Genomic DNA, 21974 nt, shown 5'->3' with positions numbered 1-21974 from the left:
ATTAGCAAGAAGAGTACACATTATGGTGTAAATTTTTAATTGGAAATATCAAGTATAAATTGTGCATTGATTCAAAAATTTTCCAGTTTATTTATGAATCTTTCTTCTTTGGTTTAGCAGTTTCTATAACCTGTTCAGACTTGTACCAACTGCTTTCCCAGAGAATGTGGTTTCATAAATTGGCTGCAGGGTACAAGCTTTGTTAAAGCATGTCCAGGGATTACTCACCTTTCTTGCACACATGATCATTTGGAACTTCGAAGATATTTTGTACTAGGAAAACAAACACCAAGTGCATTATGTTTCGAACAGTTTCATGAAAATTGTAACTGCAAGATTTATGAATTCTTAAAAGTAATAAGGAGCTTGTGACTTTGTTGGATCAACATTATAGTAGCAAGAACTTAATAATTTTGAAAATAAATCCCATAGCGTTCTATTAGAGAGCACATTATAAAGTAACTTCCTATATGTTCAGATAGTTGTTCCACAGTGCCAAGTGCAGATAGTGTGCCATTGCCAAAAATTCAGGGATTTCCCAGGCTATATTGACATGAGTTCCGTCTTAATCCCTTTTGTTGAGGCTGAACTGGAACCTACAAAATCAATCTGTAGAGTATTCAATTGATGGGAAAGGCACCGTTCATTTTGGATTACTGCCTGATCATAAAGTGACAAAATTGTATAAATTTGTACATATTAGGCATGATTTGTTTCCCTTTCTATTTCAGGCTGCGAAGTATGGCATCCCCTTTGTAAACAGTCTGCTAGAATGGAAAAGAAGCTACGGGTAGGTATAACACACTGGCTACCTAAACATCACAAATACTACTACAGAAATGACCTATTAATTTCTAAAGTTACATCTGCAAGACGGAAATATTTCCTAGTTAAACCTATGCTTTCTGTGTGAAATGTTAATTCAGTGTAAGGAATTTGGGTCCTGATATAATCAAAGACAGCTATAGTTAAAATAAGATTTACTGATAAAGTTTTCTTTTTCTTTTTCCCGCCAATTAAAAGCAAAGGCACCTTACATCGCTTTCTGAACTGATAAGCATTTTAGTTTTCTGTAGGCACAACGGGCAGACATGTCAAGGAAGCCCATCTGCATTCCATTCAAAGCACTGGTAACTGCCAGTTATTTGAAGGAACAAAACATCCTTATGCCAACACATTTGAAATCCAGAAATCTTTGATACCTAGAACATTAGGCACTAAAGAGGGGTGATTGATAAGTTTGTGGCCTAGGGTAGAAGGAATCAATTTTAGAAAACTTAGTACATTTATTTTTCAACATAGTCCCCTCCTACATTTACACACCTAGTCCAGCGGTCGTAGAGCATATGGATCTTGGACCTCCAGAAAGTGTCCACAGATGGGTGATTGATAAGTTCGTGGCCTAAGGTAGAAGGAGTCAATTTTAGAAAAACTAGCACATTTATTTTTCAACATAGTCCCTCCTACATTTATATGCACAGTCCAGCAGTGGTGGAGCATACGGATCTTGGACCTCCAGAAAGTCCCCACAGCGGGGGTGATTGATAGGTTCGTGGCCCAGGGTAGAATGAGATGAGTTATACAGCTCTTGTTATATGCACATGCATTTCAACTCTTTGAGTGGTAATGCAGAAAGTTTGAAGTTAATAACTCATCTCCTTCTACCTTAGGCCATGAACTTATCAATCACCTCTAATGAGTTATTAACCTCAAACTTTCTGCATAATCACTCAAAGAGTTGAACTGCATGTGCATGTAACAAGAGCTGTATAACTCATCTCCTGCTACCTTAGGCCACAAACTTATCAATCACCCCTCGTACTTGCATGATTTCCAGACTTCCCATAGGTTATATTGTTCTGTGTTTTACAAATTAACCTTTGATGTTTTTTCAAGATTGTACAACACAGAAATGGGCCCTTCTACCACCACTGTGCTAATCTTTTTGCCATCTACACTAATTCTATTTACCCAATTTAGTTTGTTTTCTTATATATGTGTTTAAGTGTCTCTTAATGGTAGTAATTGCATCCAACTCCAGCACCTTCACAGGCAGATGAGTTCCAAATATCAACTACTCTCTGTGTAAAAGAACTTCCCCCAGCAAATCCCCTTTAATCTTCCTTCTACACCAAGCTTTTTCCCTCTTGTTTTTGATACCTGAATAATGGGGAAAAAATTCTACCTACGCTCTCTGTTTCTTATAATTTTTATATACTTTTACTAAATCAGTACTGTGTCCTTCATTCCAAGATAAACAAACCCAGCCTATCCAATCTGTCCCCATAACCAACGTCCTGTAACTCAGATAGAATCCTTGTGAATCTACACTGCACTCTTTCCAGTGAAGTTATATTCATCCTATAGTGTAGCCACAAGAAATGTACACAATACTCCAACTGAACAGTGTTTTGTAAAGTTGCAACATTAACATCCCAGCTTTTACATTCCATACCCCAACCAATAAAGGCAAGCATGTCTAATGATTTCTTTGCCTCATATCTATCTGTATTCTACTTTCAGGAACCTATGGACTTGAACCCCAAGATCCTCCCTCTGTTCATCAACATTCCCTGGTGCCCTAACTTTTACTGTATATGTCCCATCCCTTTTTGACTTCCCAAAGTACGTTACCTTGCATTTGTTAGGATAAATTCCATTTGCCAACACTCAACCCAACTTTCCATCTGATTTACAGTATATCCTGCTGTAGGCTTAGAAAAATTTCCTTGCTGTCCACAACACCACCAATTTTTGTGTCATATTCAGACTTCTTAATATTGCATCATTTTTAATAATTCTGCAGTGTAGTTCTCTTTTTTTAATCCTTTTGTTTAAATATTGGAGTCCTAAACAATCACTGTAGGCTTTATAAAGGTGAATGTACATTGGAGAGTCTGTATGTATCTTTATGTTCAGATGGATTACCTTACAATTTACAAGCATCTGGGGCATTACCGTCTTAGCAACCTGTACAGAACTGAAAAGTTGTGAGAAAGAAATTGGTAGTGTCTCTGTAACACCAAAAGCTTTATTGTAACGAGTCAGGCAGCCGCAGCCATTTCCTTTATCAAAATCATCACCAAAGCTTCAGGAAAGCTGCATGTCTAGACCATGCAGATAGTCTGTACCATCCAGTCACATAAAATGCAAATATAGAGAATTCCTAATGTCTGAGAAAATGTATTCCAGTGAATGCAAAAAGCCCAAACAACAGCACCCCCCTCCCTTCTGCCCTTTTTTCCCCACGAAATGCAATATAGTTAGGCTGCAAGTTAGAGAATCATAATTTGCATAATTTGCTGTGTCTTTATTGGTGAGCTGAAGAATGGTAGATTAGAGTGAATTTGTTTTTTGCTGTATTGTAGTTTTCAAGCTATATAGCCCTACTTAACTTCGGTAGAGCTGGCTCACTGGCTAGGCTAGAAAGCTCAGTAAGAGGTCAGAGAGGTTTCAGTGTAGACCGGAAAGGCTTTGTGTAGAAGCAACTGGAGCCAGAATGGGGACTGATCAAATAACATAGCTTAATGTATCAGTTTTCAAAAAGTTAATAAATTCCCCAGCACAGCATTGTCTTTGGAAGGGCCAAATAATAAAAGTTGCATGAAAAAAAATTGTACTGGCCTGTTAACACTGTAGGCTTTGTCTGTGTATACGACAGTTTTGGTTGCATGAAAACATGTCAAAATGAATTTTATCGACTTCTTTACAGCACAGGCGTGCTTCAGAAGCCTCAATCTCTCCTCCAGGATCCAGTATTTCAGGATCTCCGAATCGCGTTATCTGTGTAAGTATATTGTGCACTACTGAAAACTCTCCTGTGACAAAACCAAGTTTTAAAAATAAATAAGGGAATTCCTTTGTTCATTCGTCCTTCCCAGCACTTAACCCTGCAAGCAGCCAAAATGCTACACCTGTCCATTCACCTCCATTTGGAGCCCCAAACAGTCCTTCCATGTGAGGCAACACTTCACCTGCGAACCTACTGGGATCACCGATTGTATCCAGTGCTTCCAGTGCGATCTCCTCTACATTGGTGAGATCCGTCGTAAGCTGGGGGACCACCTAGTTGAGCACCTTCACTCCATCCGGCAAAAGCGGAATTTCCTAGTGGCCAAACATTTTAATTCTGATTCCTGTTCCTGTTCCAACTTGTCAGTCCATGGCCTCCTCTTATGCCACAATGAGGCCACCCTCAGAGTGGAGGAGCAACACTTTATATTTTGTCTGTGTGACTTCCAACCTGATGGCACAAATATGGATTTCCCCTTCCAGAAAAAAAAATTCCCTCCCCCTCCCCACTTCTTCTACTCCCTACTATGGCCTCTTTCCTCTTCTCACCTATCTGCCACCTCCGCTATAGTCCCCTCCTCCTGCGGTCCATTCTCCTGACCTGCTGAGTTCCTCCAGCATTTTGTGTGTTTTGCTTTAGGTTTCCAGCATCTGCAGAATTTCTTTTGTTTTAAAAATTAAGTCTAATTTGAAAAATGGACTGATATGAGTTGTTAAGTGAAAGGGATCTGCCAGTCTCTACCTGCAGACTAATAAAAGACATATGTTTTATCTCAACGTACTTTAAAGGCAGTCTGCTCCCTCAAACCTTGTACAAATTATTTCATATTTCTCATCATTTCTCAGAACATAGGAGGAGCCAGGTTGGCATGTGGATTCCATGTTAGCTCTCAGAGCATTCTCATCAACTTCATCCCTTCTTCTAGTTCCTTGTAATCACTCACATAGGGATAATTTACAATAGTCAATTGCCTTTATCAGCATATCTTTGACACATGAGCAGAGACTGAAGCACCTTGGAGAATGTTAACTCCTCATACCTGACATCCGTGGTCAGGATAAAACCTCAAATATTTGAGCTGTAAGATTCATTTTGTAGGACAGGCTACAGTCAAGGTAAGCCCAAAGGATGGTCTGAAGGATTGTTCTGAAGCTTGTGAAGTTTGAAATACATCTTTCTCAGGAGTTCAAAGAACACTTGGAAAACAATAGTGAGGCTTGGAACATGAACTAATGAAGTGTTCATTCATGTTCCGCATCCTGATTTACTGTAAACAGCCCAGAAGAGATCTGTAAACATCTGCAATTGTAACTATTAACAAAGTCATCCTATACGCATGAAGAGGATCAAATTGGCCAGTAACATACTGATGTTATCAACCACATTTCCTGAAGCCGCAGTCAGAAATCTAGACAATGAAGTTCTATTGTGTGTTCTGCCAGAGGCAAAAGAATCAATTTTGCAGGGCTACACCCTGGGCCTGAAAGATGCACAGCCTCAATACTGCTTCTGATGTGTCTTCAAGTATCGACGACAAGCAAGTAAAGCAAGTACTTGGGTTCCATTTGTCTTCATTTAAAAGCCTAACCAATCTTTTTAGTATCCAAGCAACACACATCAAAGTTGCTGGTGAATGCAGCAGGCCAGGCAGCATCTCTAGGAAGAGGTACAGTCGACGTTTCAGGCCGAGCTGGAAATTTGTCAATGGTGAACAAAATAGATGCAAGAATCAGTCTATGTGGTCTATCTAGAACACTATATTGCCTCAAGTTATCCATTGCTGTGCTGCTGAGACCAATTCTGAGCCTTATAGCCACAGAGTGATCTGTAAGTTTATGATCTTGAAAGTGTGAAAGTAGAATTTGTGGAGGTCGTTCCACAACGCAGACATTGAACATAGGACAGTACAGCACATTACAGGCCCTTCGGCCCACAATGTTGTGCCCACCCACAAACCCTGCCTCCCATATAACCCCCCACCTTAAATTCCTCCATATACCTGTCTAGTAGGCTCTTAAACTTCACTAGTGTATCTGCCTCCACCACTGACTCAGGCAGTGCATTCCACGCACCAGCCACTCTCTGAGAAAAAAACCTTCCTCTAAAATCCCCCTTGAAATTCCCACCCCTTACCTTAAAGCCATGTCCTCTTGTATTGAGCAGTGGTACCCACTCTATCTATTCCTCTTAATATCTTGTACACCACTATCATGTCTCCTCTCATCCTCCTTCTCTCCAAAGAGTAAAGCCCTAGCTCCCTTAATCTCTGATCATAATCCATACTCTCTAAATTAGGCAGCATCCTGGTAAATCTCCACTGTACCCTTTCCAATGCCTCCACATCCTTCCTAAAGTGAGGTGACCAGAACTGGACACAGTACTCCAAGTATGACCTAACCAGAGTTTTATAGAGCTGCATCATTACATTGCGACTCTTAAACTCTATCCCTTAATTTATGAAAGCTAACACCCCATAAGCTTTCTTAACTACCCTATCTACCTGTGAGGCAACTTTCAGGGATCTGTGGATATGTACCCCCAGATCCTTCTGCTCCTCCACACTACCAAGTATCCTGCCATTTACTTTGTACTCTGCTTTGGAGTTTGTCCTTCCAAAGTGTACCACCTCACACTTCTCCGGGTTGAACTCCATCTGCCACTTCTCAGCCCACTTCTGCATCCTATCAATGTCTCTCTGCAATCTTCAACAATCGTCTACACTATCTACAACACCACCAACCTTTATGTCGTCTGCAAACTTGCCAACCCACCCTTCTACCCCCACATCCAGGTCGTTAATAAAAATCATGAAAAGAGGGGGTCCCAGAACAGATCTTTGTGGGACACCACTAGTCACAATCCTCCAATCTGAATGTACTCCCTCCACCACCACCCTCTGCCTTCTGCAGGCAAGCCAATTCTGAATCCATCTGGCCAAACTTCCCTGCATCCCATGCTTTCTGACTTTCTGAATAAGCCTACCGTGTGGAACCTTGTCAAATGCCTTACTAAAATCCATGTAGATCACATCCACTGCACTACCCTCATCTGTATGCCTGGTCACCTCCTCAAAAAACTCTTATCAGGCTTGAAAGGAGCTTCTGAGAGAAACTTCTCTCTCAATAGTCTGATTATCCTTTATAATATCTGTGACCAATTCTGTTGAAATATTATGTCGGAAGAGCAAATACCATTTTATTTTGTGGGATTTAAGTGTTTCAAAGATCGCATTCTAAAATTCCACTAATTTACAATTGTGAAATTATTATTCCATTTTCCATTAAATATAAAAAAGATATCACAAAATGTAGGGAACTTCTCTCCAGAAGGACAAATCACTCAGTGTACTAGTTCCAAAGGTTCAAAATGTTCAAAGGTTCATTTATTATCAAAGTTAATGACTCTGTGATTCTTCTTCTCCAGATTGCCACGAAAGAAAAAAATGCAAGTCAGTGCAGACAGAAATAGCAAACCCACATCCCCCCTCACACAGAGAAAAAGAACAGCAACACGATCATCAAACCCCCAAACCCCCACCCGCCACCCCCACTGCATATAACACAAGAACATCAACCTACAAATACCTCTTTCCTATGCTTAATAAGACTTGCTAGTGTCTTTTAACTTGTGCTAGTTATGGCCACCCTAACAAATCTCTTCATTCTCTCTGTCATTAAAATCTCAAGCTCTTATCTGTGCATAGACAGTATTTAATATCTTCATTGTGTATGTTTCAGGAACTAATACCTGTAACTTCAAAAATCAATTTGAACTGTTTCCTTTGAAATGATTGTTTCTTTGTATCTGACAGCTTCTTTTGATTCCTTCTTTTGTCCTCTTTCCTCTATCCTTATCTTAGGCAAAAGTGGATAATGAAATACTTGACTATAGGGATCTGGCCGCTCTTCCCAAAGTTAAAACTATCTATGACGTTCAACGTCCCGATCTGGTTTCCTATGAACAATATCAAAAATCTGCATCAGAAGACAGACTTGAAAGATACAGTTTTGGGGAGGTACTGTGCAACTTACCAATTTGCTTCGCATGGAATGGTCATTTCTCCACATCATTTAAAGACTTTTTGATTTAAACATTACACAAGCTAAGTGTATGACTTGCTCTCATTTTGTTCCTATCTACCTTGATGGGATGGGAAAGGAGGAATGATAATTCCTTCTCTGCATGCTCGTGGCATTCTGAAGCGCATCAGTTAAAAAGTTGATGCCTTTATGCAAATCTGTGCAATAGCTTGAAAATTTTAAAAACATAAATCTTAATTTCACATAACCAACATCATTCATTAAATGTATAAAGATAATTGAATGTCACAACAGGCTGAATTTGAAGGCACTTTTTAAAAATCTACCTTTTTAATGTTTTGTCAAACTTGTCAAAAGCATTGGTGAACAGCTATTTAACTAATCATATTTCCTTAAGAATATCTAAAATCCAAATGTAATATAGATTTGAGAATTCATCTGATGATTGGGCGCTGTATGAACTTATGTGGAACTTTTTTTTAATAGCATTCAGCACTTGTAGAAATCATTCAAATATTCACAGAACTTCACAAAGAACTGGGTTACACTTCCAGGAGAGCTATAGCAGAAAAGTGAAGAAATAAACATCTAACGTTTTTATATACTGCATTATCTTTTCATTAAAATATTGTCAGCAGCAAAAAGAAGGATCCTAGTCAGTATATTAGTCAGTGCCCTCAGTCATAATAAGTTAAAGACCCAACTGCGCTTCAGTAATTGTATCTTAAATGAATAGTAATTGTAGCTTCTACGTCATTTTTAATCTGCATTCATTTACTCATCATTGCTGATTTCTGCAAGACGACATTACTTATTTTTCACTAACCTCTTGTATGACTTCTGTTACTTTAACAATCTACTCATCCAAAGCAAATAAAAGTATGTTTCAACTCATTTGTAGTAGAGCCTCTGATCTCATGATGAGTGAGGAAATTATGTAAAGCAAATTATGTATTCCACAGCAATTAACTATAGTACCAGGGCACAAAATCATTTAGTAATCCATCACTTAGCACTCAGCTGTGAAATTTGCCTTTAAGGTAATGTCTATAACATTTGGTTTGTTCATACCCTAAGTGCCATCTTTTATTATTCCTCTGCTGTAGTCTCTTGGAATGCTGTCACCATACTCGCAGGTAATTCCAATCTTCTTGTTTGTTATAAAGGTGCAATGTATTTAGAGGCATGTGTACAGACAGATAAAAGTGATCAGTATTACTGGGCCAGATGCCCAGCATAGTGCCATGCTTCCTCCTTCCCTTCCGATTCTCAGTGAATTTTATGCAGCCCTGTATTTGCCCAGTCATCCTGGAATCCTGAAGAAATGAGAGGCTACAAATGCTGGGAAAGGTAGCAACAAAAAGCAAATCACTGGAGGAACTCAGCAAGTTGAACAGCATCTGTTTGAGGCAAAGGGTCAAGTTGTGATGCAGGGCTGCAACTTGAAATGCTGACAATACCACAGATGCTGCTCAAGTTCCTGGAAAGCTGCCTTCTGAAGAACATGCCACAAGTACAATTAGATTTTAGATGGCATATTCTGAGACCCCGCACAACTTTGAGAGCTCATTGCTCGTCAGAGATTTCTTTGAAGAGTTTAAAGTGTCTATGATACTAAAAAGCCTCTAAAAGCAAGTTAGGTAGATTCAAGTAATATTAATTAAAACTAAAAAGGAATAAAATTAATATTATAATTTTAAAGCATGATATTAGTTAATCGTATGAAGATAAAACAAAACAAAAAACCTAACTGCATGTATCTTTAAATTAAGGTCAGGTAAATGAAGCTGTGATACAGATGTTCAGCATCACTGATAGTACAGAAACAGGCCTTTTAGACCAACTCATCCATGCTAACCAAGACACCTATCTAAGCTAGTCCTATTTGCCTGTATTTGTTCCATATCTCTTTAAATCTTTTCCAAACATGTACCTATCTAAATGTCTTTCAACCATCGTATTTGGACCTACCTCTACAACTTCCTATGGAATCTCACTCCATTTATCCATCACCCTCTGTGTTAAAAGATTTCCTATTGGGTCCCATTTACATTGGGGTGGCACAGTAGCATAGTGGTTAGCACAACGCTTTACAGTTGTAAAGCGGCAACGCAGGTTCAATTCCAGCCACTGCCTATGAGGAGTTTGTACGTTCTCCCCATGATCGAGTCGGCTTCCTCTGGGTGCTCCAGATTCCTCCCACAGTCCAAAGACATACCAGTTGATAGGTTAATTGGTCACTGTAAATTGTCCTGTGTTTAGACTCAGATTAAATCAGGAGATTGTTCGGCAGCGTGGCTTGAAGAGTCTATTCTGCACTGTATCTAAATAAATAAATATAATACCCCTTTCAGTTTAAATTTGTGTTTCGTGTCCTCACAGTTTTAGGTTCACTTAACCAAAAGTTCACCTGTTCTCTGGTCTCAGATAGTTTGCACTCCACCCTGGACTTGAAGCTGAATTCAGCACTGCAGCAAAACAGTTGAAGGGCTGGCATCAGATCTCCAGCTCAGTCTCTGATGTCTGTGTTTTAATACACAGTTGTGGAGGTTGGAGGCAGGTTAGCTCATAAACAAAGCATTGTAGGTATTTCTCCACTAAAGCACTGCTAAAAGAGCAGTACATTGCAAACCAAGCAACACACTTAAAAGTTGCTGGTGAACGCAGCAGGCCAAGCAGCATCCCTAGGAAGAGGTACAGTCAGTGTTTCGGGCCGAGACCCTTCGTCAGGACTAACTGAAGGAAGAGATAGTAAGAGATTTGAAAGTGGGAGGCGGAGGGGGAGATCCAAAATGATAGGAGAAGACAGGAGGGGGCGGGATGGGGCCAAGAGCTGGACAGTTGATTGGCAAAAGGGATATGAGAGGATCATGGGACAAGAGGCCTAGGGAGAAAGAAAAGGGGGAGGGGGGAGAAAAGCCCAGAGGATGGGCAAGGGGTATAGTGAGAGGGGCAGAGGGAGAAAAAGGAGAGAGAGAAAAAGAATGTGTGTATAGATAAATAACGGATGGGGTACGAGGGGGAGATGGGGCAGAATCTGTTACTTATTTATATACACACGTACTTTTTCTCTCTCTCCTTTTTCTCCCTCTGTCCTTTTCACTATACCCCTTGCCCATCCTCTGGGCTTTTTCCCCCCTCCCCCTTTTCTTTCTCCCTAAGCCTCCTGTCCCATGATCCTCTCATATCCCTTTTGCCAATCAACTGTCCAGCTCTTGGCCCCATCCCTCCCCCTCCTGTCTTCTCCTATCATTTCGGATCTCCCCCTCTGCCTTCCACTTTCAAATCTCTTACTAGCTCTTCTTTCAGTTAGTCCTGATGAAGGGTCTCGGCCCGAAAGGTCGACTGTACCTCTTCCTAGAGATGCTGCTTGGCCTGCTGTGTTCACCAGCAACTTTTATGTGTGTTGCTTGAAATTCCAGCATCTGCAGATTTCCTCGTGTTTACATTGCAAGCCAATCTGGTTTTCTCCTCAAATTCATCTGTGGAAATGTCCACAAAGAATATTGATTGGCAAGGGATAATCATTGCTTCCGACTACCCAGCTGAAACTATAAAAGAGTCTTCTGCTTTCTACAGTACACTAGCAACCTAAAGATAGAATGTACCATCATTTGGTGTCTATTTGTCTAAAACATGGACATCCAGCAAAGTGAAATATATAAAATAAACATCCAATCAAAGAGGCAGATGTCTAGTTTAATAAGTAACGTGGATCTTGCAGTTATTGTAGAGAAACTTGTTTGGTGTGGAAAGGCGGTCACATTAAAAGTTATTATTAATTTATTTAGAGGTTCTGCGAGGACGAGGCCCCTCCAGCACAAAGAGTCAATCTACCCAGCAAACCACCTATTTAACCCCAGCATAATCATGGGACAATTTACAATGACCAATTAACCTACTAACTGGTACATCTTTGGACTACGGAAGAAACCCACACCGCCACGAGAAGAATGTATAAACACCTGACAGATGGCGTCAGAATTGAATTCCAAACTCCACTACCCTGAGCTGTAGTAGTGTTGAACTAGCTGCTAGGCTACCATCGCACCCTAAAAACGTTCACTAAATCCTCAACTGCAATATCTCCAGCTAAACGGCAACTCTAGAGCGATCCTGTTGTGCCTTTTAGTAATGAGAGTTTTGACCAGCAGGATGAAACATTATGGCACATTTTGAAAAGCAGATGGAAGCAGTAATATTCTGCATTTTGAAGAGCCTCTCTTAAAAAATTAAATGTGTTTGTCAATAAACAAAATGGATTGAGAAACTCACAGATAGCTTCTATTTTTTACAACCTTGTATTCATTTAATCACCCTCCTGCCTGTCTCTCTGCACCCCGCAATATATTTTACATGATTTGAATTATGAAATTAATAATTAAGTTATAAATTACAATCATATATTCTAATCTGTCAATTTCAATTAATGATTACATTTAAATTTACTACAAAACAAAGATGCAACTTTCAAGACAACGTGTATTTGAAATGCTATGTTAATTTTATTATAAGGAATCATGGAATCATTAGAGCATAAAAGACAGTACAGCCATCAAGTCTGTGCAGGCTCCTGTTAGCTCAATCCTGTAAGTCCCATTTTGCCTTTCTCCCTTTGGAGCCTGCACATTATTCTACCTCTGATGTGTATATGTTTCCTTTCGAAAGCTCTGACTCTTTTTCCATTACCTTTTACCTCACCAAGTTTTGGAACATAATTGCTCTCATGTTAAAAAAATTAAATGCACTCCCTCGTCTTTGGAATCATTCTATTAAATGTTTTTTGCCCTTGTCCATAGTCTTTACAGAACTGAATGCAATTGTGGCCTAGCCTGTGTTTATAGAGTTTAAACATAATTTCCTGATAATAAGAGGGTATGCTGCAGTATAATATCTAGAATATTCACTGTTTGAGATATTGTATATGTCTCTAATCTGACAGAAAACAATATGCATTTTTATAAAGTATGGATGCATACACTAATTAGATTGGTAACATATCAGACTGATGGCATTATGTACAATTAATGTACCTCTTGCGATTCTTATTTGCCATATGCAATACATTTTTTCTTTGACCTCACAATATTCCTTTGCTGAGTGAGCTGGTGGGGCATTTCCACCAAATCCTCAACTGCAAATACTTACTGTCTGCTTGGACCATCATGCGAGTTAATTTTATCTTCAATTGTTTCCCTCTTCCTGTAAAATGCTTCCCAACTCTGCTAAGTGACTGTTTTGTGCCAGCCAGATTAAACGAAGATATGAATCACAGATGGAACCAGTTGTCACTTTAAAATACATGTAATTCTGCTCTTTGAAGGTTGCAGTTGAACACAGATCTAATTCTAATGCATTTCTAGATTAACAGTGCATCTGCTGTAGCTAGGAAATCTTTACTGCAACAAATAATTTGCATTGGTTCATCTGTTACAAACAGGCTGAGCTGAAAAATAATTTCTCCCGCAAGCTATATTGCTTTAGACATCAGAAATGTGTCTGACTCCATTGCAAAGTGTTGAGTTTCAAAACTACAATTTATATTATAATTTTGCATATCAAAATATACCAAGATTAGTGTTTTATACATCTGTTTATTCAGCTCATTGAATTCTACAATAGTTCCAATGCAAAGATTATGTTTTTAACTTTTCTCGTATGGACCTCAATAACTTTTGGGGAATAAAGGATCTGCTCAAGGTAAAGTCATGCAACAAAACTGATGTCACATGACCTGTTTAATGCATCTTACCTTAATTAAGTGGAACTTTGAGTCAAATTTTCTTATGAATTTTTTTTCAACCTCTCTTCAGGAATTTAGCATCCATTTCCTTAATAACTGTACTAGAAGCAGCATACGTAATGAATTGCTAACTTGTTACCAAACAATCAATTTGCATGATATCATACTAAAGATGTTCCTGTTGACTTGTGATAGGACATATATGATGGGATTGATTTAAGACAGAGAAGATCGTCTAGTCCTGGATACATTGACTCACCAACATACAGTCGACAGGGAATGTCTCCCACAATGCCTCGATCACCTCAACAATATCACAGACCAGGTAATGAATGAGCTTGAACTAGTAGATTGATTTGGTGAATTCATTTTTACATGTAACAATCTGAAGTAATATTCTGTTATTATAGGAAAATAAACACAGCACATGAAACAGTTTTTGTATTATCTGTCATTTGAACTGAACTGCAATATAACTTGGTCTATCCAGAATATCTTAGGTTCAATAATTGTGTCGAGAGTTATATGAGATGCATGCAATGTTGACCCTAGGAGAAAGAAGTGCTCAAAAGTGTAGAACAAAGGAAGTTAATTCTGGGTTAATGTTTCAATGATTAAGCATTATAGATGGACAAATAAGCAAATTGATTATATCAAATATATGACATTGGACTGTGGTTTCACAAGGTATTTGAAGATAAATAAACTACCCATGCAAAGTTTGTCCCACAGAAACCGAGCTGTGGCATAGTGCTCAAATAGAAAAAAAAGTGGCTGTACAAGAAAACAATAAAGGAAGGCCAACTAACTTTATTGTAATTTTGTTTCTTAAAGCATTTAAGCATTCAGCTTTCTTGCCCGTAGACAAGAAAGTGAATGTAAGAAGTCAAGCATTTTTGATGTTACCATCATTGAATATGTCATCATGCCAGTTTCAATAAGAAACTGCAGGAGGAATATAACTTTGATGTTGCCACAACTAGAAATCATCCATGTTGTTTCATGTTTTGTTAGGCTAAACATTCACTCACAATGGCATTCAGTCAAACATAATTTTTTGTATGGTTCTCTGCATATGATATCATGATTGAGTATGGTAAAAACGTATTCACTGAAAGAGGCGTAGATATATTCTAATAAATTACCAAAAGTACATTCGAGGCAACAGTTGTTTTCTCCAAAGAAAGTAATCACCAGGAAAATGTAAATTTGTTTAATGGTTGTTGACATGCGATCAAGGACTTAGTATATTGATTTTGTAAATAGCTGCAATTTATAAACTATTCACTAGAATGGCCTTGAAATTATGCTGGAGTATAAGCTTTACAGCATTAGCACTATGGTTCTCTCAGTTTGGAACTGAAGAATCAAACAGAAATTTCAATTTTGTTTTCTCCCCCACTGACTGGAATTGGTAGATATGAGGTGGAGAAAGATACTTCACAGTGCCTTGTATGAAAATTCATCATTCCATTATTATTGGCAGTTTTGATGAGGAACATACAAATGTGTAATGTGAGCTGTTGATTTCTCAGGTTTTTTCATGAGATTCACATTTCTTTGCGTTGCCATTATCTATCAAAATGGCATTATGGGGTAAGAAGGGGAGGAGGGGCATTAAAGGAAGTTAGAAAAATCAATGTTCATGCCATCAGGTTGGAGGCTACCCAGATGGACCATCAGACGCCAGCTCCAACGGGATCCCACCACCAAGCACATCTTTCCTTCCCTCCCCTTTCTGCTTTCCACAGGGATTGCTCCCTACGCGACTCCCTTGTCCATTTGTCTTCCCCATCCCTTCCCACCGATCTCCCTCCCGACACTTATCCTTGTAAGCGGAACAAGTGCTACACATGCCCTTACACTTCCTCCCTCATCACCATTCAGGGCCCCAGACAGTCCTTCCAGGTGAGGCGACACTTCACCTGTGAGTCGGCTGGTGTGATATACTGCGTCCGGTGCTCCCGATGTGGCCTTCTATATATTGGTGAGACCCGACGCAGACTGAGAGATCGTTTCACTGAACACTTACGCTCTGTCCACCAGAAAAAGCAGGATCTCCCAGTGGCCACACATTTTAATTCCACGTCCCATTTCCATTCTGCTGTGTCAATCCATGGCCTCCTCTACTGTCAAGATGAAGCCACACTCAGGTTGGAGGAACAACACCTTATATTCCGTCTGGGTAGCCTCCAGCCTGATGGCATGAACATTGATTTCTCTAACTTCTGTTAATGCCCCTCCTCCCCTTCTTACCCCATCCCTTATTTATTTATTTATTTATTTGTTTGTTTGTTTGTTTATTTATTTACACTTTTCTCTCTTTTTTCTCTCTTTGTCCCTCTCACAATAACTCCTTGCCTGCTCTCCATCTTCCTCTGGTGCTCCCCTCCCCCCTTCTTTCTCCCCAGGCCTCCCATCCCATGATCCTCTCATATGCCTTTTGCCAGTCAACTTCCCAGCTGTTAGCTTCATCCCTCCCCCTCCTGTCTTCTCCTATCATTTCGGATCTCCCCCTTCCCCTCCCACTTTCAAATCTCTTACTATCTCTTCTTTCAGTTAGTCCTTACGAAAGGTCTCGACCCAAAACGTCGACTGTATTTCTTCATATAGATGCTGACTAGCCTGCTGCGTCCACCAGCATTTTGTGTATGTTGCAGAGAAATGTTTGAATTCAATTTTGGAATTATTAATTACTATTTATTATATGGTTTTGAATTCTAGTGCAGGAAAAATAGTTTTTCAATATATATCAAGCTCTTTCTTGAAAATCTTTTAACACATTACCCTCTGTCTTTACAGAAGGTGCCTCATTCCCTCCTTGTTTAAGCATTTGCTTACAGGTGGTATCATCTCTGTTTATTTTTCTCTGTAATATACAGCTGTCTATTATGATCTCACCAAGGGCAATTCCTTCTCTATTTGCTTGACTCTAGCAAAGACCACTGGTAATTGCCTTGAATTTTTATGGCTTTATTAATCTGCTTTGCTGATTTTAGTGATTTATATGCTGTGATATCAAGGTTTTATTATAATAATTAAAATCTCTTGTAAAGATGTAGATTATTGAAATGCAGTAATTCCTTAATCCTCTTTTAACACTTCTCCAATTGAGTCACTGCTACATACAGTTTAAAAATGCCAGCTCTAGGTTAACTACTTGTATAAATTCTTCTCCTTGACTCAAAAGTGAAACACTGTTGGACACTCATGTACAAGCACATCATGACTCAATTTTCTTTCATGACTCAACCTTCTAGGTGTTGAGATAATCTGAAGTTCTATTTGATTACAATAATATTTGTGACAAAATTTATTCTCGGCTGATTAAACAGGTGATTTTAAAAAGTTAGCTATATTTTCCCTTGTTATGTTCATTCTATGTATGTACCTACTACTCACAATCAGGTAAACCTCTCTGAAGCTCTCAAAAGGAAGATTCAATGGTGTGACCTATGACATTTTGTTCTACAAAATTAGAGCATTGACTGGTTAAAAGGAGCAATTTAAAATGTTGGAGTGGAATTCTGCAGTAGTTATTGTTCACCTTCCTCTGTTCTAGATTTGATTCATAATTCAAAGTAATTTATGAAGATGTGGTTATAGTCCAGTATAAACATTAACCCTATCTTACCTAAATTTTTAAATAATGACCATGACAAGATACATTTATTATGAATCATAGAGTAATATTTTGAAATTTTGTTAATGTCCAGCGTCTTCCAATTTATTTATTTTCCCACCAATTCTTCATTCCTTGTATTTACAATTTACAAAATAACAGCTATCAATGCATTGAGTTTCGAAGTGAGAAAGAGAAGACTTCATTTCTACTTTCACATTGAGAGTTTTGTTGCTGCTGTTATGTTTATCTTCTGATCTGTATCAGGGCCGGATTAACCTAGTAGCAAAAGTAGCATATGCTACGGGCCCCGCATTTCCAAGGGCCCCGCCTGCACTAAATGCTTGCAAGCTGCAGTCTGGTGAAATCGGCATCTCACTGTATTCCCACGACTGTTAGAGTGAGTTTTGGGTAGACAATTCATTTACACTTAAATAAATGACTTCAGCCATCAGTCTTCTGTTCTTTGACAAAGTACTGCAGATTGAGTTCATAACAATGCATTTTCTAAAAACTGTGAACCCAGTTTCATTTGTAACAATGCATCTCTGACGCCTCTGAGACAAGTATGCTAAGTTTACAGGTAGTTGCGAAGACACCGTATCTATGCTTTTTGAATATGAATTGTCCTCTGTGTTAGCACGTACCGTACCAAATAATGTATTATGGATTTTAACTTGCATTCCTAAAGGCCATGAATGCCAGCTTAGGCATACTGGTGCCGGTAGAATGAATTTAATTAAAAGATGTGAAAACTCCAAAGAATTATCCATACTTGTAACTATGAAATGTCCTTCATGTTTAGCAAATACATATCAAGCCTCAATCACAAGGTGGTTAGACCTGTTCTACCGGGGGTCTCTGCCTGCTGTAACCTTGTTTTGTCGAATAAAGAAACTGCCTTGTACCTACCAGTAATGCAACGCACTGTGATTTCATCCACGCCACAACAACAACGATCTGGCAACGTTGTTGTTTTCATGTCAGGGGAGCTGCATGCTGCATGGTGCAGTATGTGTGTGCAGGCATGTGTTGGCTCCTTGCTGTGTCGTGGTATAAATGCTCATGCAAACCAAGGAAGGGGACATAAATTATACCTATCTAAAACAACATGTGAGGAATTCATCAATCTGATTTGATCCAGCATATTGGATCACATTATCGGTGAAGTGAAGAAATACAAGTATTATTCTGTTTCATTGGATTCTACTCCAGATATATCTAATGTGGACCAGCTGACTTTGACTGTGCGCTATGTTTTGCCGTCTGGACCAGTTGAAAGATTTGTGAAGTTTTTGGATATGGAAGGTCATAGTGCTGAACAGCTCGCTCAAAGTTTACTTGACTTTTTAAAGGAAAATGACATTGATATAAAAGACTGCCGTGGTCAAAGTTATGACAATGCCAGCAACATAAGGTGGCAAGTATAGTGGCTTACAAGCACGAATTAAAGAGCTGAACGAGTTTGCGGATTACATTCCATGTTTTGCACATTCACTAAATTTGGTTGGAAAATGTGCTGCTGAATGTTGTCAAGAAGCATTAATTTTCTTTCAATTTGTAGAAAGCCTGTACACATTTTTTTCTGCTTCTACTTATCGGTGGGATCTCCTTTCTGCTGCATTATCTGATGGTGGTGCTCATTTGCCCATTGTGAAAAGAATATCAGACACCAGGTGGTCAGCTCATGCAGATGTAACAAAAACACTTTTACACAGCTTTTCTGCAATAAAACAAATCTTGGATGACATTTCAAATAACTATGATCAGAAGGCAGAGTGTCAACAACAGGCTTGTAGACTATTTTCAACCATGATGAAGTTGGAAACAGGAATAATGGTCATATTATGGGATGAAGTATTACAGCATTTTCAAATGACCGGTGCTTCTTTGAAATCTTCCGGCCAAGACTTGAACACAGCTTGTGCTCTCTATGAATCCTTGCATCGATATATTCAAGCTATGCGTTCTACTTTTTCAGACACTGAGCAAAAAGGCAAGGATCTGACTAAGTGTGAAGATTATCAACAGCAAGCTCAAAGAAAACACAAGCAAAATCGCGCGTATGGTGATTTCAGTGGTTCCAGCACTCTTGATCCACTTGTTGAATCTCAAACGCTTTCTCAGAAGTTTAAAAGTTGAGCATTTCTTGCCATTATTGACAGCTTGCTTTCTGCTTTATCTGAAGGTGAATGGTGTTTTTGGATTCCTTGATCAGTTACAGTCATTTACACCTGAAGAGATCGTAAAGAGGCCACCAAATCTTATTAAATCATATCCGGAAGATCTGGAAGGAAGTCTTAATGAAGAATTTGTGCAGTTTACTGAACTGTTGAGAACTGATCTTGCTTCTCATATTGGCGCCAAACAAAAACTTGTAGAGTTACAGTTGTACTGTTTGATAACTGACAATTCTTTGGAGTCATGTTTTCCAAATGTAGAAAATGCCTTGCACATCTATTTGTCACTCATGGTTACCCACTGCAGTGGAGAACGCTCATTTTCAAAACTGAAAAGAATTAAAAATGAACTAAGGAGCACCATGGGTCAAAACAGATTGAACAATCTCACTCTAATGAGCACTGAACATGAATTTCTGCATGAAATAGACATTTCCAAATCATGAACAAATATGCTCAAGCTAAATCTAGAAAATCTAACTTTTAAATTGTAGTTTTGTTACTTTTGACATTTGAAATTGATAACTACATTTAAGTAATACTATTGCTGAAGTGTCAGACATTTGTTGTATTATCTGGCTGTATAGCAAATGAAAAAATTGAATTACTTTACTATGCAAGTAAATAATTTATGGTTTAATACTTATGTGCTTTTTAAATTTAGGGCCCTTTTTTAACATATGCTACAAGCTCCGCACTAGCTTAATCCGGCCCTGATCTGTATAGTCCTATTATGTGTTTACGAGAAAAAGAAGTTTCTGTTTTCCATAATCACAGATTCACCTTTCTTTTAACACACATCAAAGTTGCTGGTGAACGCAGCAGGCCAGGCAGCATCTCTAGGAAGAGGTACAGTCGACGTTTCAGGCCGAGACCCTTGTCTCGGCCTGAAACGTCGACTGTACCTCTTCCTAGAGATGCTGCCTGGCCTGCTGCGTTCACCAGCAACTTTGATGAGTGTTGCTTGAATTTCCAGCATCTGCAGAATTCCTGTTGTTCACCTTTCTTTTTGCATGATTCATAAAAAAATTATTTTCAAGTTCTTACTGGTGTTAATATCTTTGAGATAAGCTATAGAATTCTCTATTCATTCCAAATTAATAGCTTATTAAAAATGCAGGTTTCTATCTATTAATTCACCTTAAAAAAACAGCAGAATAAATTTGACTGAGTTACATGGAACTACTTGGAATATCATGCGCCTTTAGGATGTCATGGGATAAAGATCACGGATTTACTGAAATCCGCAAGTGTTTTAATCCAGCATCTGGTTGTTCAGAAATCCTGATATCCTTGCATCTGGCTCACTCATTAGTTCAGAGTGTGAGCCAAGGGATCAGATTTTGGGTTTTAGTGTGCAACCAAAGCCGAAATTGGAGTTCAGAACAGTAATAGTTAGGAACATGAAAAAGTTTGCAAATGGAATCAGGGTCCAGAGTGCTTGTGGATTTCTTGCTCTCTTTAAACATCAGATACTCTGGAAAATGTATTCTATCTCTGTGTAATATGTAAAATAAAAAGGTGTAACAATAATCCATTCGTATGCTGTTCCAGCACTGCAGGTGACAATTTATGAAATTTACCATATAACTGCATTAATTGATTGATTAAGTTATTAGAACACAACATCATTCTCTGGTTTTCTTTAACCAAAGCTTCTTATATGTAAAAAAAACTTGGGTGCTTAAGTTACACACTGATGTGCAACATCAAACATATTGTATATGAAAGTATTCATATCATGTATATGATACACTGCACTCATATCTTGTTGCTCCCTCGGTGATAATAAGAAAGGTGAGAAATGTCCTCTCAGTAATGTACTGCTCATTATAATCTAGGTTAGTGTGATTCCCAGCAGGAATAATGGTAACTGTGCCATGATAAGCCTTTGCTCAGAAAAAAAATAGAGCAAGGTTGAACAGTCTCAGTCCAAATTGCTAAATGTTTCTATCAATGAGTAGCTTACTAACACAATATAGTAAAGGATGTTGACTTTAGTAAAATACTGAAGGGCAATTAGTGCAATGAAACCACTTTCACGATGAACATGAGTTACAGAGAAAAAAATGAAATTAAGTTAAAATGGAAGTTTTATTTTTCTTGTTAGAGCAGTGATTTTATTTCATGAATAATCCATCTGTATCTGGAAGATTCCTGGTGCTATCCCAGCTATTTGATCTTAGGCAGGGGTTTAGGTAAATTATTACTGCTTTTGCATAGAAATAATATCAATGAAAAAAAGATCGAATATCTTTAAAGTAGTTCTCTTCCGGACGCGTCTTCTTTGATTTCATTTTCCTGATTAATTGAGTTTGTAGATATTACTTTTCCTTTCAATTAGTGCAAATTCTTGTTAGCTGTCGGTATGACATCTTAAATGCACATCAGGGATTTGAAAATCTGTGCATGATATTAAGGGCAGTTCTCGCCTTTGAATTAGTGAGCAGGATAGATGTGGTGTCCAGTTTTCCAGAGAAGAAAAAGCTACAGTAAAAACATACCTTTTAAAATATTTTTAACTCTTTAATAGCATTTGAACAAATTTTGGCTTAGAAAATAATTGTGGAATATTAAATATTGTCCAAAGGGGTTA

The 21974-nt window shown here is 38.5% G+C and overlaps 1 protein-coding gene across 1 annotated transcript in view; it reads left to right on the top strand.

The window, feature by feature from the left end:
* Nucleotides 1-21974, top strand: part of ablim3 (actin binding LIM protein family, member 3) — a 323415-nt gene that overhangs the window by 255333 nt on the left and 46108 nt on the right. Inside the window, exons 8-12 of the mRNA XM_072263720.1 lie at nt 732-790; nt 3713-3787; nt 7653-7808; nt 8940-8969; nt 13772-13901. Coding sequence (XP_072119821.1) covers nt 732-790; nt 3713-3787; nt 7653-7808; nt 8940-8969; nt 13772-13901 — 450 coding nt within the window. The remainder of the gene's footprint in view (nt 1-731; nt 791-3712; nt 3788-7652; nt 7809-8939; nt 8970-13771; nt 13902-21974) is intronic.

Source organism: Mobula birostris, chromosome 7, assembly GCF_030028105.1.
Source record: "Mobula birostris isolate sMobBir1 chromosome 7, sMobBir1.hap1, whole genome shotgun sequence".
NCBI classification, from domain to species: domain Eukaryota; kingdom Metazoa; phylum Chordata; class Chondrichthyes; order Myliobatiformes; family Myliobatidae; genus Mobula; species Mobula birostris.
Note: the sequence above shows the minus strand (reverse complement) of the source record. Positions and strands in the feature narration are given on the sequence as shown.